We start from the raw sequence: 17,845 nt of genomic DNA on the forward strand, positions 1-17,845 counted from the left end.
TCTCGAACCCGCGGGCTCAGGCAATCCACTCACCTCAGCCTCCCAAAGGCACGGGATTACAGGCTGAGCCACCAAGCCTGGCTAGGTTTTTTTGTTTGTTTTTGAGTTGGAGCGTGACTCTGTCACTGGCTGGAGTGCAGTGGCACGCTCATGGTCACCAAGTTCTCGACCTGCTGGGTTCAGGTGATCCTTCTGCCTCAGCCTTCCAAGCAGCTGGAATCACAGGCATACGTTATCACACCCAGCTAATTTTTGATTTATTGTAGAGATGAGGTCTCACCAAGTTGCCCAGGCTGGTCTCAAACCGTGGGCTCAAGCAATCCTCTCACCTCGGCCTCCCAAGATGCTGGGATTATAGGTGTGAGCCACTGTGCCTGGCCTCATTGGCATTCTGATAGAGATTGCACTGACTCTGTAGATTACTTTGGGTAGTATGATCAGTTTAGCAATACTATTACAATCCATGTGCATGTGATGTCTTGCCATTTGTTTGTGTCCTCTTCAATTTCTTTCATCAGTGTTTTATAGTTTTTATTGTAGAGATCTTTCACCTTGGTTAACTTTATTCCTAGGTATTTTATTTTATTTTTTGTAGCTATTGTAAATGGAATTGCTTTCTTGGTTTCTTTTTCAGCTAGTTCATTATTGGCATACAGAAACACTGCTGGTTTTGTATGTTATTTTTGTATCCTGCAACTTTAGTGAATTAGTTTATTAGTTCTAAAAGGTTTTTGGTGGAGTCTTTAGGTTTCTTTATATATAAGATGATGGTGTCTGTAGAGAGAAACAACTTGACTTCTTTTCCAATTTGCCCATTTTTTCTCTCTCTTCTCTAATTGCTCTGGCTATTACTTCCAGCGCTGTGTTGAATAGCAGTGGGGAAACTGGGCGATTTTGTCTTGTTCCAGTTCTTTGGAAAAAGGCTTTCAGGTTTTCCTCTTCAGTGTGATGTCAGTTGTGGGTTTGTCATATATAGCCTTTATTGTGTTGAGGTATGTTTCTTCTATGCCTAATTTGTTGAAAGTTTTGATCATGAATGGATATTGAATTATATCAAAAGCATTTTCTGCATCTATTGAGATAATCATATGGTGGGTTTTTTTGAGTCAGAGTCTCACTCTGTTGTCTAGGCTGGAGTGCAGTGGCACGCTCACGACCACCGCAGTCTCAACCTGCTTGGCTCAGGTAATCCTTCCACCTCAGCCTTCCAAGTAGCTGGAACTATAGGCATGTGCCACCACACCCGGCTAATTTTTTTTTTTTTTAATTTACTGTAGAGATGAGGTCTCACCAAGTTGCCCAGGCTGCTCTCAAACCTCTGGACTCAGGCAGTCCTCTCTTGCCTCTGCCTCCCAAAGTGCTGGGATTACAGGCGTGAGTCACCATGCCCAGCTGATCATATGCTTTTTGTTCTTCATTCTGTTGATGTGGTGTATCACATTTGTTGACATGTATGTTGAACCATCTTTGCATTCCTGGGATAAAGCCCACTTGATGTTAGTATATTATCTTTTTGATGTGTTGTATTATTTGGTTTGCTAGAATTTTGTTGATGATTTTTGCATCTATGTTCATCAAGATATTGGCCTGTAGTTTTGCTTTTTTTGTTGGTATAAGCATAATGTTGGCCTCATAGAAGTTGGGAAGGATTCTCTCCTCCTCAATCTTTTGGAATAGTTTGACAAGAACTGGTGTTAATTTTTCTTTAAAAGTTTGGTAGAAGCCAGGCACAGTGGCTCACACCTGTAATCCCAGCACTTTGGAAGGCCAAGTTGGGGGTATTGCTTGAGCCCAAGAGTTCAAGACCAGCCTGGGCAACATAGTAAGACCCTGACTCTATGAAAAATAAAAAAATTAGATGGGTGTTGAGGCTAGTAGTCCCAGCTACTCGGGAGGCTGAGCTGAAAGGAATGCCTGAGTCCAGAAGGTCAAGGTTGTGGTGAGCCAAGATGGTGTCACTGCACTCTAGCATGGGCAACAGAGTGAGACCCTGACTCAATAAAACAAGTTGGGGGCCGGGCTTGGTGGTTCACACCTGTAATCCCAGCACTTTCGGAGGCAGAGGTGAGAGGATTGCCTGAGCCCACGGGTTCGAGACCAGCCTGGGTAACCTGGTGAGATCTTGTCTCTACAATAAATAAAAAAATTAGCTGTGCATGGTAGATCATGCCTTTAGTTCCAGCTGCTTGGAAGGCTGAGGTGGGAGGACTGTGTGAGCCCAAAAGGTCGAGGCTGTGGTGGTCGTGAGCTGTGTGCCACTGCACTCCAGCCTGAGTGACAAAGTGAGCCCCTGACTCAAAAAATAAAAAAAATAAAAGTACAGCTGGATGCAGTGGCTCAAGCCTGTAATTCCAGCACTTTGGGAGGCCAAGGTGAGAGGACTGCCTGAACCCAGGGATTCGAGACCAGCCTGAGCAACTTGGTGAGACCTCGTCTCTACAATAAATAAAAAATAGCCAGGCGTGGTAGTGCACGCCTGTAGTTCCAGCTACTTGGAAGGCTGAGGAAGAAGGATCGCCTGAGCCCAGCAGGTCGAGGCTGCGGTGGTCTTGAGTGTGCCACTGCACTCCAACCTTGGTGAGTGAGAATCCAACTAAAAAAAAAAAAGTTTGGTAGAATTCCACATTAAAGCCATCTGGTCCCGGGCATTTCTTTGCTGGGAGAATTTTTATTACTGATTCAATCTCACTACTCATTATTGGTCTGATTAGGTTTTCTATTTCTTCCTGGTTTAATCTCAGTAGGTTATATGCATTCAGGAATTTATCCATTTCCTTTAGGTTTTCCAGTTTGCTGACATATAGTTGTTCATAATTGTCTCAAGTGATCTTTTGTATTTCTGTGGTATTAGTTATAATGTTTCTTTTTTGTTTCTAATTTTATTTATTTGGGTCTTCTCTGTTTCTTAGTCTAGCTAATGGTTTATCAATTTTGCTTATCTTTTAAAAAACAATTTTTTGTTTCATTGACCTTTTATTGTATTTGTATAGTCTCATTTACTTCTGCTCTGAAAGTTATTATTATTATTGTTATTGTTATTGTTATTTTTTGAGTCAAGTCACCCAGGATGGAGTGCAGTGGCATGATCATGGCTCACTGCACCCTTGAACTCCTGGGCTTAAACAATTCTCCCACCTCAGCCTCCTGAGTAGCTGGAACTACAGGTGTGTACCACCATGCCCGGCTAATTTTTAAAAAATAATTTTTTGTAGAGATGAAGTCTCACTATGTTGCCCAAGCTGGTTTTAACTTCGTGGCCTCAAGTATCTATATATACATATCTATATATAGATATATACTTTTTTTTTCTGTAGAGACGGGGTTTTACTATGTTGTCCAGGCTAATCTCAAACTCCTGGATTCAAGCCATCCTCCTGCCTCGGCCTCCCAAAGTGCTGGGATTATAGGCGTGAGCCACTACACCTGGTCTTTGATGCAGGTATTTATTGCTATAGAATTCCCTGTTAGTACTGCTTTTGCTGTATCTCATAGGTTTTCACATGTGTATTTCAACTTTCATTTGTTTGAGGAAATTTAAAAAATTTTCTTCCTAATTTTTTCATTGACCCAGTGGTCATTCAGAAGCATGTTGTTTCATTTCCGTGTATTTGTACAGTTTCCAGAGGTCCTCTTGTTATTGATTTCTAGTTTTTTTAAAAAATAAAGAACATAATTATTTTTCTCATTTCTAGAGGCTGGGATGATTGATTTCTAGTTTTATTTCATTGTGATCTAAGAAGGTACTTGATATGGTTTTGATTTTTTTTTTTTACTTTATTAAAATACTAAGTTTATTTCACAGTATTTTTGCCTCCCCACCATTTCCATGTCTGACCACCACTACTACTATGCCCTATCATAACATTCCATACATACTTCAAACCAAGCAAAGGGTGGAGTTCCATCTTTAAAAGCTAAACAGGCATTTTGGACAACACATTCTTGGCAATGGAACCTGGATAATATTTATCAAACATGGTAGGGAACGTTCTCACTCGGCATTATAAAAAGGACAGCCAGATATCAACTGTTACAGAAATGAAATCAGATGGAAAATTTTAACAAACCATTTAAACTGTTTTCTTAAAGAGATTTTCTCCACTGCCAGAGATCTTGAATAGCCTCCTGGTCGGTCATTCGGAAGCAATTCACATAACTGATGAACTTGGCTTCCACCTTGGGAAAAGAACCACCTTTTTCTATACTTGTTTGCATTTTGCCTTAATGTTTTCTACAGAACTAGGTCCTTTTGGTGTTTTAGGAGTTTTTTCCTGTTTTTTGATGGATTCTTGACCTTTTGATCTTGGTGTTGATGGCTTCTTTCTTTCTTTCTTTTTTTTTTTTGAGTCAGAGTCTCACTCTATTGCCCAGGCTACAGTGCAGTGATACACTTACTGCCGCCACAGCCTCGACCTGCTGGGCTCAGGTGATCCTTCTGCCTTGGCCTTCCAAATAGCTGGAATCACAGGTGTGTGCCACCTTGCCCGGCTAATTTATTTATTTATTGTAGAGACGAGGTCTCACCAAGTTGCCCAGGCTGGTATCAAAACCCTGGGCTCAGGCAATTCTCTCGCCTCTGCTTCGCAAAGTGCTAGGATTACAGACATGAGCCACCATGCCTGGCAGATGTTGATGGTTTTGAGTCTTTTCCATTCTAGTTTGATTTTTGTGTATTCTTGGCTGGAGTGTTAGATTTCTTCGCTGGAGATTTTTCTTCAGTTTCCTCATCATCAGAATCATCATCACCATCATCATCATCATCTTCATCAGCAGCGAGCCTTACTTTTTTTGGCAGAAACTTACTACCACCTCCAGGGGCAGATCACTTTCCAGATACGCTTAAGAGTTTTACATCCTCATCCTCTTCTTCTTCTGACTCTGCATCTTCTTTCACAGTTACTAAATGCTGTCAACTAATATGCACAGGCCCTGAACTGCACTTCAACTATAAGACCATGGGAAACTGTTGGCTATACAGACATTTTCAAAGTTGCCAGTGTTACTTTTCTGGGCTGCCTTCATAATTCATTGCCTCTGCTTCAACAACGTGCAATTCATCCTAGACTGACCGTTCTTATAGAGAACTCGTGCTCATTTTCATCATTATCCACCTTAAAGTGATAACCTTTGTCGGTCTTTAGTTCACAACTGAAAAGATAGTTCTGGCGCCTCAGGGGGCTCATGTCCACGTCCATTGAATTGTCCATGAGGTGGTGACACACACTTATGTGGGAGAGAAGGCAGACAGAGGTAAACGACTGCTGTTCCAGAGAACAGCTGCATAGGACGAAATCACACCCGGGTGACTTTGATTTTTTAATATTTGCTAAGAGTTGTCTTGTGGCCTAACATATGGTCTATCCTGGAGAACGTTCTATGTGCTGATGAGAAAAATATGTATTTTGCAGTGCTGGATTAAATGTTCTGTAAATGTGTTAGGTCCCTTTGGTCTATATGTAGTTTAAGCCTGATGTTTGTGTTGGTTTTTTGTCTAGATTGAAATATGGAATATCTAATCTGAAAAAACTATAAGAGCCTGTAATAGCTTGCTTGACATAAGTAACTCCATTTTGTAACAGATCTTCCATATTAACCTAGGAATAACCCCCTTATGTAACCTTCCGGCAATCATCCCGCACACCCACATTCCTGTACCTCTTGGTGGTTGGAAACTCCCTAGTTGTGTAAATTCTATAACCATCTATACCCCTTACTAATGGAATGTATTGCCAAGGAAATATCAATCAAACTGTACAACTTATGTAATTTTTACCTTTAAATACCCACTACTCACTCTGTTTGGGGCTGAGAGTTCTTTGGGACACTAGTTCGCTCTCGGTCACTGGTAACAATAAAGGACTCATAATTTGATCCTCTCTGCATGTTGGCATCGTTTCTCACAATCCGGGTACAACATTTTTGGAGGCCCCAGCAAGAAAATAATTCGCCAGCCAATCTGAGCAGCCACCTCGCTCCAACTCTCCCGGGCCTAGAGGTGAAGGGGAGGCACCTCCTAAAATTCTCAGGCCCTGTAGCCTCCCATCTGGCTCTGAGGGAGTTGGAACGACTGCTGGCAGCTATGGTGGCTCAGCCTGTAATCCCGCGGTTTGGGAGGCTGAAGTGAGTGGATTGCCTGAGCCCACGGGTTCGAGACCCGCGTGGGCAACTTGGTGAGACCTCATCTCTATAATAAAGATCAAAAAATTAGCCGGGTGTGGTAGTGCACGCTGTAGTTCCAGCTACTCAGAAGGCTGAGGCGGAAGAATCGCTGGAGTCCAGCAGGTCGAGGCTGCGGTGGCTGGGAGTGGCCACTGCACTCTAGTCTGGGCGACAGAATGAGACTCCAACTCAAAAAAAAAAAAAAGGCAGCTACTACTTCAAACGAATCTGAGTCTGTTTGTAATCTCCTGGGATGTAAGTTATTTTTGGTTTTCTGTTTGCTTGCTAGTGACCGCGGTTTCTGTTTTAGTTTCTGGTCAAGGGAGAAACAACCAGACGAGGTCGCCCTTCAGACACTATTCACAGAGCCAAGACATTGGCTGAATAGAGTCCCATTTTCTGCCCTGAGGTGTTCCAGGGATCCATAACTTTTCATTTTGGGTTAGATGTGTTATTCGTTTATCTGTTTGTTTTTGTGCTGTTTGTTGTACGTCATGGGATCTTAGCGTTCAAAGTCAGTCAGTTCTCTAGACTGTATGCTAAAGCATTTCTCTTGCATTTGCTGAGGACTACGGTTTCCGCCTCTCAAAAGGCAGACTCCGAACCTCTGTAACATAGATTGGCTTGGATTTGATGTGGGATGGCCTTCTACAGGGTCTCTGGATGTTAAGGCTACTGAATCTGTATCCCCACTTTCAGCATTGGATAGGGGGTAAAACAGGATACAACCCAGAGGAAGCTGAGGCTACAGGTAACAGGTTATGTTGCAACCTTTGCTGCAGGGAGAGGTGGCTTAGGCGAAGGAGGATCCATAATATGAGGATTAGTACCTCTTGGCCACTTAAGAGATGAAGAGACCAGGACTTGACTGGTGGTTTCAAGAGAACATGTCTTTAACCAGGGTGGTGGGTTCTGAATCAAACTTAGCCACTAATCAATGTAGAGGAACTGATCAGGATGGCCGGGATTCCCTGTTCACAACCTACCAAACAGATTCAGTGGGAATACCGAAGTTCCCAACTGTTACTGTATTGGTATCTAGCTCTCTCTAATAATATTTGCTTTATGTATTCAAATGCTCCAGTATTGGGTGCATATATATTTACATATATTTACAATTGTTATATCCTCTTGCTGAAATTATCTACCATTATGTAATGCCCTTGTCTTTTTGTTTTGTGACTTAAAGTTTATTTTGTCTGAAATAAGTATAGCTAATCTTGCATGTTTCCATTTGTGTGGAATATCTGTTTTCATTCCTCTGCTTTCAGTGTATTCAAATTTATAGGTGAAGTGAGTTTGAGTTTCTTATTGGTAACATATCGTTCGCTTTTTTTTTTAATCCACTAAGCCAGTCTATATATTTTAATTGGGGAGTTTAAACTGTTTACATTCAAGGTTGTTATTGACAGCAAGAATTTGTTCCTGTCGTTTTTTAAATTGACTTCTGATTGCTTTGAATGTCCTTTTTTCCTTTCTTTCTCTCGTATTGTTTTTGCCATTTAGTGGTTTTCTGTGGTGATAACATTTGATTACCTTTCTCATTTGTGTATCTGCTCTACCAGTAGGTATACTTTTGCGTGCTTTCTTTTCATGATTCCTTGCCCTTTCCACCACATCTTGCACAATACAAGTGCTGTGGTCAACCAATGCTTCCATAATGCCACTTAACATAACTGGAAAGTGATTGTGATGACTGGCTAACGGGGACAGTCTTTCTCATAAAACCAGCTCCCTTGAGCTATGTGGGTGTACTGAGGGCAGCAGGGCAGGTGGGTTCTGAGGGACAGCTCTGCTGTCCAACATGGAGCCCAGCTGAGGCTGTCATCAAGGGGAGCTCTCTGCTGCAGGCAGCTGGATGCCATGGAACACACCTGCCTAGGGGCCTGGGAGAAGATGGGGACAGGAGGAGAGAAAGGAAGTAGACTTATTGTTAAGGAAAACCAAGGAAGTCACTGTCTGGTTTGATACAGTGGTTTTACAGATTTTCTGTCGCTTTTTGCTTTTTAGAAAATCTCTGACCATAGGGAAGGGCCTGGTTGGCAACAACAGGGAAGCCAGAAAACTGGTCAAGGGAAAATGAGTTCTCTCTCCTCTCACCAGTGAACAGGAGACAAGGGAGCAGAATCTGGAAGGGATGCAGCTCAGGATGGGCTCGTGGCCCCTGCCTGAAATGGCATTTGCTTGCTGCCTTGATGTGGGGGTAGTTACATCCTCCATTTTTCAGAGAATCAGCATTTAAGGCTAGATACAATACAGGTCCAGACCTTTCCTGGCACTGCTACAAAGGAAGTGTGTGTCATAGGTAAGACAGCCTAGGGGAAAAGAGGCATGGGAAGAAGGGGTGGAAAGACTAATGGCTGTATACGAATCTGAGGGTTCCTTCTCTGTTCTTTTGTATACCACGGACAGACCCCAGGACAGGAATTCTGCAGACCAGTCCTGTAAACACTTTCTCTGGCATCTAAGGAGACTCTCATCTGAATTTGAGAGGCAGAAACTTGCCCAGCCTTGAGCAACTTCAGTGAGACTGGAATTCTAAGGTGTTGATATGTTGCTCAGCTGTAAGCTACCAAGTCTGTTGGACATTTGCATTCTAGCATTTTAATCCCTTGTCATGAGATTTTGACACTTCACCTCATTTTTGGAACTCCTGGGTTTTCCTGATAGAGGATCAAAATCTCAGCTCCATTCAGCAAAGTCAGAAGCTGCTGAGGGAGAGTTAATAGTCATTTGTTTATCATGGATCAATTGCTTAAGATCATGTATCTCCCTGACCTTGCTGGTCCACAGGGAAAAAACCCCACATTACTCCACATCTGGTTTTTCAGATATGCCATCCAGTTGCAAACCTGGGACTCTCCTCGTAAACATGGTGTCTACATATGTAGCTTACATGGGCACTCTCTACTCCATGGTACATCTTAAAGTTTTTGACCTAACGGGCTTCTTTTCCAAGCTGACCTGAACTCCTGGCAGGCATGACAAACTGCAGACATTTCCAGTGGGAGATAGCCTAGGGGATTTGCCAGGGGACATGCTTGTCTGAAGGCCTGGCAAGTTCAAAGCCCACCTCAGGCTTGCAACAGGTGAGTGATAATTTATACTGGGGATTGATTTTACTTTATTACATATAACAGAGAGAGCAAGCCTAGGGAAACTTTGGACTCAGAAAATTAACATTTCTTGAAAGATATAAGCCATTATGCTTGAAAGACCATAATATTGTTACTCCCCAACACCAGTTTGGACCTGAATTTTCCCTTCTCTGACCTGTGTGAATCAGTACCACCTTCCTCAACTACATAAATCACTAAGTGTAAAGTGTTCTGCAATGCCCAGCTGCAGGTGCAGTGATAATTGCTTGAAGCACATGATCTCAGGCACCCCAAGGCATTGCTGCTTAGTAGAGTCATATGCTGACTGCCTTCCAGAAAGACACCTCAGTAATAGCATTCTCCCGATCTATTAATATTTATTTTTTTAAAGACCGAAAGGAAAGAGAATTAAAACAACAATCCTTTCCATGGTGAGCAGCAAGGAACCAGGCCCGCAGGACCCAAAAAGTGGGCTTATGGCCAACAGGAGGATCCTAAGTGGGGACCCTTACAAAGGAAATGCAGACCAGGCTCAAAGTGCTTCATCCTTTGCTGAGAAAGTAATGGCATGAATAACAGTATTTCACTAGAAAAATTATCTGGCAATAAAGTTGTAGCTTGGAAGTTTCTGGAGTAAATCGAACTCCCACAGTCACCTTTGTCTGATCCCTCCCTCCTCTGGTGTTAGGTCTGTAGACTTCATTCCAATTGGTCTGCAAAGGCCCAATTTGGCTTTGGTCACAGAGTTTTGCTGCTTCTCCATCCCTTGTTCCTATTCACTGAAGCATCACTTCCTGGGAGTAGACCCGCTTTGTAATCAACCTAGAAAAGACTAGTTCAAATTTGGCTAGTGTGAAGTTCCTCAATGTTCCTTCTTTGGAGGTTTTATTAGAATAATTCCCTTCCTGACCTTTCCTTAGCTAACCTAATCCCAAAACTCTCAGCTCTAAGGGCAAATCTTAAAATGTGTTGCATGAGAAAGCCAAGAGAGAAAGCCAGTCACTCAACAAGTTAATCTAATTTAGAATAAAGCTATTAAAAGTGTCTATCTTGTTATACCTGAAAGAAAAAGGAGACTTAAATGTCAACTATCATTTAGAGCTATGAGTGAATTGCATTTTTATTTAAGAGTCTCTCTCCCTCCTGTGTTCAAGTGTGTGAAAGGCTCATACTTGGACTTAGTATAGACTCCTAGTGGGAGGAGCAGGGGATGGTGAAAAACCCCATCACACAGAAAAGCATAACCCAAATCTATTGAGGTTTCATAATTTTGCTCTTGCTTCTAAAAACACTGTCATCTCTCATGGGGTGTTATGTGCTTTATATTCTGACATTTTCCATTTGCTGCTTCTTGGTGTGAGAAGAGAAATGCCAGCATGTGGCATTGCAGAGGAAGACTGGTGGCAGCTGCAGTACCAGGCCTTCACTTCCCAGTGGCACTGATCCCAATTCCCGGGAACCTCCAGGATGAGCTGGAGGAGCTGGAATCCTCAGGATGTGGTTCTACAGCAGGCAGGGTGGGAAGTAAGCCTGCTCTGCCCTAGGTACCCAGGATGGCGCTGAGTTCTAAAAGGCGAAGAGGACGTGGTGAGGGGCCAGGCTGAGGCCCCTATGTGGTGCTATGGTGGCACCACTTGAGGACAAGCAGGGGAGGTGCACAGGACCCAGCCCCCAAGAGACGAACAGATTTTAACTGGGGCAGAGGGACCGATTCCAGGGTAAACAGGAAGGCTTCGGATCATCACAATGGCTGCTGACTTGGCATCAAAGATATGATGTCAAAGCCATAATGGCTGAGAATGGCACCAACATGCTGCAGCTGGAGAGAGTGGGTGACCAACATTTGTTTGAAGAACAGATGACGTTCTGTAAGTGGCTCAGCCAAAGCTCAGAGTTTCGCAGGAATACCTCTGCCTGATTAGCTTCTCTTGGACACTCTCCCATAAAAGCTCCAAGGCATTTACATAGCATATTTCTGTGTCCATTCTCTTGCTAGTCTGTTGTACCTGGAAGAAAAAAGCAGAGGGAATGACACCCTCACTTGACACGGTCACTTCTTTCAATGTGGAGCAGAGAACTGGATTGATGTAGGAGGTGCTGCTGCTGCTTCTTGTCAAACATTTAGGGCTGATGAATGAGTGGAATAAAGATTTACCCTGGAGCAGAAGCACATCAGTCATGGCTGTAAACGCCTAGCATGGTAGGTCTTGTTGGTTTTCCATAATTATCTGCTGTGGAAGATATAATAATGCAACAAACCTTCTCCCTTTCTTTCTCCTGGCCTACAGTATAAATGCAGGGAGGATAAAGAAAAGACACACAAAGGTCCAGCACACAAACTCCAGAACATGGACCTAGGAACCTGGCTACCTCAGTGTGAAACAGCGCCACTCTCAGCAGCCGGTTCACCTCTCCATGATCTGGCTTCTTTGATTGTTTACATGGGGAGACTCTCCAGCTGGTATGGTTGTGGGAAGGACTAGACAAGTCCGTATGTAAAGCACATGGAACAGGTGAACCTCCCTCCCCCTGAAGGCTGTGTGGGTGTGTGCATTTATCCTCAGTACTGTCATGAGATTTGATGCCATGATACTATAAATTAGAGAGATCTGCAGTTGAGACGAGCACTGGAAAAAAAAAAGCACTGAAAAAAATCACTTTTGGTATGTCTAAAATATCTCTTAAGTGTTTAAAAAAACACAGCGTGGTGCAGCAGCTCACACCAATAATCCCAGCACTGGGAAGCCAAGGAGGGAAAATGCTTGAGACCAGGAGTTCAAGACCAGCCTGGGCAAAACAGCAAGACCCTGTCTCTACAAAAATAAATAAATAAATAAATAATTAGCTGGGTGTGGTAGCACACACCTGTAGTCCCAGCTACTCAGGAAGCTGAGGTGGGAGGATCACCTGAGCCTAGCAGGTGAGGCTGCGATGAGATGTAATTGTGCCACTACCCTTTGACCTAGGCAAAAGAAAGAGACCCTAACTCTAACAAATAAATAGATACAATTTAAATTTTGGTCAGTTAAAAATTTTACATAAGATAAGGATTGTCAATAATGGGAAATGCGGGGAGGGGGTGGGATTGGTGGTAGTGAGATTCTGCCAGGAGAGGGGGGAACACCTCATCCACAAGAGTACCTGCATAATGAACATCTGTATACTTAACCCTGAATTGTACTCCTCATATTTAAAATAAAAACAAACAAAAATAAATAAATAAAAACTTTTTACTGTTATTCGGGAAACTCCAAAGGTCTTATGAAAAATATACTTTTGCTGGGCACAGTGGCTCATGCCTGTAATCCCAACATTTGGGAGGTAGAGGCAAGAGGATTGCCTGAGCTCAGGGGTTCAAGACCAGCCTGGGCAACATGGTGAGATCTCATCTCTACAATAAAGGAAAAAAAAAATTAGCCAGGCGAGGTGGTACGTGCCTGCACTTTTTCCAGTTACTTGGAAGGCCTGAGCCCAGCAGGTCAAAGCTGCAGTGGCTGTGACCATGCCACTGCACTCCAGCCTGGGCAACAGAGTGATGCTCCAACTCAAAAAGAAAAATATAATTTTTCTATAAAGGTCTTATGAAAAATATAATTTGAAAAAAAATTGCATTCTAATCTCTTCAGACAGAAGAGAATTAACTAACTAAAAGACTCCATGGAGATGTTCTTTAAAAGTGTTGAGTGCAGGCTGGGCATGGTGGCTCATGCCTGTGATCTCAGCACTTAGGGAGGCTGAAGCGAGAGGAATGCCTGAACCCAGGGTTCGAGACCAGCCTGGGCAAGTTGGTGAGACCTTGTCTCTACAATAAATTAAAAAATTAGCCAGGTGTGGTGGCGTGCATCTCTAGTTCCAGCTGCTTGGAAGGCTGAGCCAGAAGGATCACCTGAGCCCAGCAGGTTGAGGCAGTGGCAGCTGAGAGCATGCCACTGCACTTTAGCCTGGGTGACAGAAAAAAATTACCAAAAAAAAAAATCACAAAAGAGTGGACTGCAGTGTCATTTACAGGGCTGCAGCTCCTGCTGCCCTGGGCCCCTGCCATACCTGGCCCTTTCACACCATGCTATCAATACTCAAGAGATGAACACATGATGATTCCTTGTGTTTGCTCCACCAATCGCAAAGACACCCATGCTACAGTGCAAATGGTTGTGCCTGGCCAAGAGACTTGGAATTCTACAATTCTGGGTCTGGTAATTGGTGTTTAAATAGAGAGTTAGCTGGGCATGGTGGCTTATGACTATAATCCTAGCACTTTGGGAAGCTGAAGTGGGAGGACTGCTAGAGGTCAGGAATTTGAGATCAGCCTACACAATAAAGCCAGACCCACCTCTACATAAAATATTTTTTAAAAATTAGTCATTTGTATGTTGTGCATATGTAGTCCCAGCTACTCAAAAGACTTAGGCAGGAGGATTGCTTGAGCCCAGGAGGTTGAGATTGCAGTGAGCTGTGATCGTGCCACTGCACTCCAGCCTGGGTAACAGAGCGAGACTCCGACAAAACAAATAGTTGACAGTGAGGATCTGCTGGTGAAACAGCAACACACTGCTGTCTTCTGAGCCTCAACTAGCAAACTGACCACAGCAGTGTTTTCTGCCTTGACTGACCTTGGCCTCACCCTGGGTATATTCAAGCAGATGCCCCCTTGTCTTATATGCTATAAACCTTAGAATTTAATTCAGAATTTTCTTGTTGCCAGATTCTTCTGAGTCCACTCTTGGCTGACCACTGACTTTGCTGGCCTCAAGGGCAGGGCTTGCAATATATTAGGGTTTAGTAGCAGCAGCTGATGAGTTATCCAGGCGGGAAAATTGCTTTTATCTTCTTCTCCCTCTTTAGAGTCAAAGGACATGTCAGCGAGAGAGCCAGAAGTCCAAGCCCAGGGCAGACTTACTGAGCACATGGGCTCAGCATGGGCAGAGAGATGTCCGATGGAACCTGTGCAGCTCAGAATTACCAGCTCAGAGCAAAGGTACCACCTGGAGCTGCTTGGGGCAGCCATGGCACAAAGGCAACTCAAAGAGGACGCGTACTTCTCTCTGTCAGCCTTGTAGGTATGGGCTATTTCTGGCACCAAAGGGTCTTCAGGGTTGGGGTCGCAGAGCAGGGAGCAGATGGACAAGAGAACTGGGAAGGAAAGAAAAGATTGGTCAGCTGCAGCCATGAGGTGAGCCTCCTTCACCTCACATTCTATATGCACCAAGCGGCTGTCTTCCCTTCAATGTTTCAATCTAAATTGTCTGCTTGATGCTCCACTTGCTCTGCAAGTATCAGGCGAGGCAGTCTTCACTATGAACCTCACGGCGCGGCCTCAGGCATGCTGTGCTAGGACAGTCCCTCCAGGGTGTGTCCCAGCTTTCATTCCCCTTCTCCACTGAAATACCTTGTCTTAGCCTCCAACTGCCCCCCTGCTCCCTGCCACCTGCACCTATACCACGCCCCTTTGGTGTATGGTCCCAGAAGCCCTATTTCCTCATAAGGAAACAGGAGTTAGGAGCTCAGTGTAGCTCTCAGCAAACCTGGGGAAGGGAATACCCCATCGGGGCCGTGACAAGGAGCAGAAGGAACTGTGGTGCTTGGATTCTTGGGTCCCAGATAGAAATGTGAACTGTCATTCCTGGCTTTGTTCTTGATTCACTGCATGACTCCAAACAAACTGGATTCAACTAGTCTGTGGAAGTCCTGATCACCTGGTCCCCACAGTAAAGCTACAAATGGGAGGAGTAGGTTTGTCTTTCTTAACCCTTTCCCCATTTAACCAGAGGATACGCCCTAGTGATGCTTGTGGCTACAGAGTCTACCCTGAGATTAAAAAAAAAAATAAAGAGAGAATTATAAAATGTAGTGATTCTCCCTCTCTCTCTTTTTTTTTTTTTTAGTAATTGTTGTTAGGATTTAGAAATAACTCCAAGAACAGTTTTTATATTTTATTTTCACAGTGAAAACCAGTCAGATTTGCTTCAGCCTCAGAGTGTGCTTATGTAAAATTAACAGGTAATTAAGATACTCAACCCTGCCCTCCCCTCCACACGGTTCTGAGCTCAGAGGTTATCAAAGGAGGGCTGCTGACTCCTCTCCAGGATACTTAGGCTCGGCTGCCCTTCCTACCATCCCACTCTTTGAGTGTCCATTCCCTGCCACTTTACTTTTCCTCTTCCCTTCCTGATCCTATACCCCAGGCTCAGCATCAGGCCGATCCCAGAAGCCAGCAGACTGATGGCTGCCTCTGAAGCCCTTCGGCCTTGTGCTTCTCCCTGGCCTCAGGCAGTCGCATGAGGCTATACACTCAGGTTTTAACTTAGAGAGGTGCTATCTCAGTAGGCTATCAGATGCTTCCTGGATGCTTGAGCCTGGAGGGCCAGCTCTGTGCTCTGTCTCCGCAGGGATTTATACCACAGTGCAGGGTATAAGCTCTGTCCCTGGGTTGATCAAGCCCACTTCTGCAGGCCCTCTCTAGCCTTCCAAAGTCTGCCTCTGCCAGCAGCTCCAAGTGCCTTGCAGTCTCCCAGCTACCACTCACATTGCCTTATACTCCACTCTGTGTGTTTCTTAGGTTCTGGGACTGTTTCTCTAGGATTGATTTTTCACCATGCCAACCATGCTCCACCTGACAGAACTCTGTGCTGTCTACATTCACATCTCTCATGCACATGCAGCCCATGCTCAGCTCCCTTAGTTCAGAAGGAACATCTGAAAGGACAAAAGATGGAATTGATATAGCCAAAGAACAGCCATTTTAATGCTTAGCTCTGTCATGCTTTCTTAGCAAACTACCTAGCTTGCCCTCTAATCATTAACCAAGGGCAGAATTTGTTTCTCAAAGGTAGTTATTCATAATTGTCTTGCAAACTCCACCAGGTACTGATTACTTTGCTATTCCAAGTATTTGTCTTCCAACCATAAAAAACCAAGCTAACTTCATCTATTATAATCAACCCTTCATCCCACACAACACAAACAGACGTCATCACCATGGCAACAGTTATGTGACTAATCACCTATCTGCCTGCTGTCCATCACTGGCAGTATTGTGATGATGTAAACAGACCACCACCCAATCACCTTAAAGACCTACCCACACCAAAGGAAAGCCTTAAAAGCATTCAAACTCAAGCAGACACGGCCATGCTTTTGTTAAGTTCTGGTCCAGTCATACTTTTTGAGCTCCAGCAGTGCCATGCTTTTCTCTAAGCTTTGGACCCCGCCCTAATCTTCTCTCTCTCTCTCAAATCTACTTTCTAAATAAACTACATTTTCCAATCTAATTTCTATACAATTCTTTGCATCTTACCTGTGACACTGGCTCAGTATACTGGCCCATTCACCTAACAATTCTCACAACCTAACAATATATGCATTTCTTTTTTTTTTTTTGAGTTGGGAGTCTCACTCTGTCGCCCAGGCTGGAGGGCAGTGGCACACTCATGGTCACCACAGCCTTGACCCGCTGGGCTCAGGTGATCCTTATTCTTCTGCCTCAGCCTTTCAAGTAGCTGGAATTACAGGCATACACCACCGTGCCTGTAATTTTTTGATTTACTATAGAGATGAGGTCTTGCCAAGTTGCCCAGGCTGGTCTCGAAACTGTGGGCTCAGGCAATTCTCTCACCTTGGCCTTCCAAAGTGCTGGGATTATAGGCGTGAGCCACTACAACTGGCCAATATCTGCATTTCTAAAGCTCAATTTAGAATGGTTTCTTCAGCTTCATCCAGAGACATGCACAACATCATTTACTTTGGGGAGGGAAGATTTTTCCATGGGGCAAGGCCCTTGGCCCTGTATCTCTTCCTTCAGGGCAGACACACAGTCTGTGTTGTGCTTACTGGGTGAATTAACAAATGAGGGAACTGAGAAGATAATGTGATAGTTGCCTTTCTTACTTTTAGATAAAAAGTGTAAGTAGAATCAATATTTTCTTCCTGTACCCACATGACAGTCTTGAACCCCCCATAGTGGTTGGCTGCTGAGAACCACCACAGTGTGGAACCCTAGGTTCTGCTGATGCTGCCTCCTTGCAGTACAGGAACATTCTTATGGGCACAGTGGTGGGTGGGGCTGTGTGACATGGGAAAGGTGCCTACTCTCTTTGAGCCTCAATTTCCACCCAGTCAGCGCTAGGGTAAAACATGTGCAAGAGACACACAAAGCATGCTGTCAGCATCTCTACCTTTTGACACAGTCAGTGCTGGAGACCACTGAGACCGGAGGATGTCGAGGCAGATGCTGCCATTGCTGTTGATATTGGGGTGATAAATTTTGGTTGTGAAAGCAACCTGTAGAGACAAGAGATCCCAAGTGAGAAACACCAAAGGGATGTTTGGAAAGTGGACCAAATAAAGCAGAGTAGCCACTGCTGTGCTGTACCTGGAGTGTCTGCATACCTGGCCCTGCACAGTCCTGGGTGAGCTGGCCCTCTACTCCTAACCCCTAATAGGATACAGGAGGAAAACCCCTGACCTGAATTCTCATTCTGAACATAGGGGAATTGGTACCATCTACCCCAAAGTGGTGCACTTGAGGAGTAAAATGAGTGGTAAAAAAACAAAACAAAACTCAAAAGCCTGGAAATTCTCTGCAAAAAACA

General features: G+C 44.1%; 1 protein-coding gene and 1 pseudogene across 3 annotated transcripts in view; both read right to left on the reverse strand.

The window, feature by feature from the left end:
• Positions 1 to 3,758: 3,758 nt before the first annotated feature.
• On the reverse strand, positions 3,759 to 5,569 carry LOC103259596 (annotated as a pseudogene).
• A 3,687-nt stretch (positions 5,570 to 9,256) lies between these two features.
• The window catches only part of UBE2D4 (ubiquitin conjugating enzyme E2 D4 (putative)), a 28,527-nt gene continuing 19,938 nt past the window's right edge, over positions 9,257 to 17,845 (reverse strand). For 2 of the 3 annotated variants that reach the window (XM_008057253.1, XM_021711918.1), the window contains 3 exons: positions 17,429 to 17,534; positions 14,294 to 14,387; positions 9,257 to 11,263 (listed from right to left, as the gene is read on the reverse strand). In XM_008057253.1, the coding sequence (XP_008055444.1) occupies positions 11,218 to 11,263; positions 14,294 to 14,387; positions 17,429 to 17,534 (246 nt within the window). In that variant the 3' untranslated portion in view covers positions 9,257 to 11,217. Of the gene's footprint in view, positions 11,264 to 13,692; positions 14,388 to 17,428; positions 17,535 to 17,845 lie in introns of those variants that run through there. The other variant, XM_008057252.2, reaches the window with a different exon arrangement.

The sequence above is a fragment of the Carlito syrichta genome, unplaced genomic scaffold, assembly GCF_000164805.1.
Source record: "Carlito syrichta isolate Samal-C Ts95f unplaced genomic scaffold, Tarsius_syrichta-2.0.1 Scaffold302911, whole genome shotgun sequence".
In the NCBI taxonomy this organism is placed as follows: Eukaryota; Metazoa; Chordata; class Mammalia; order Primates; family Tarsiidae; genus Carlito; species Carlito syrichta.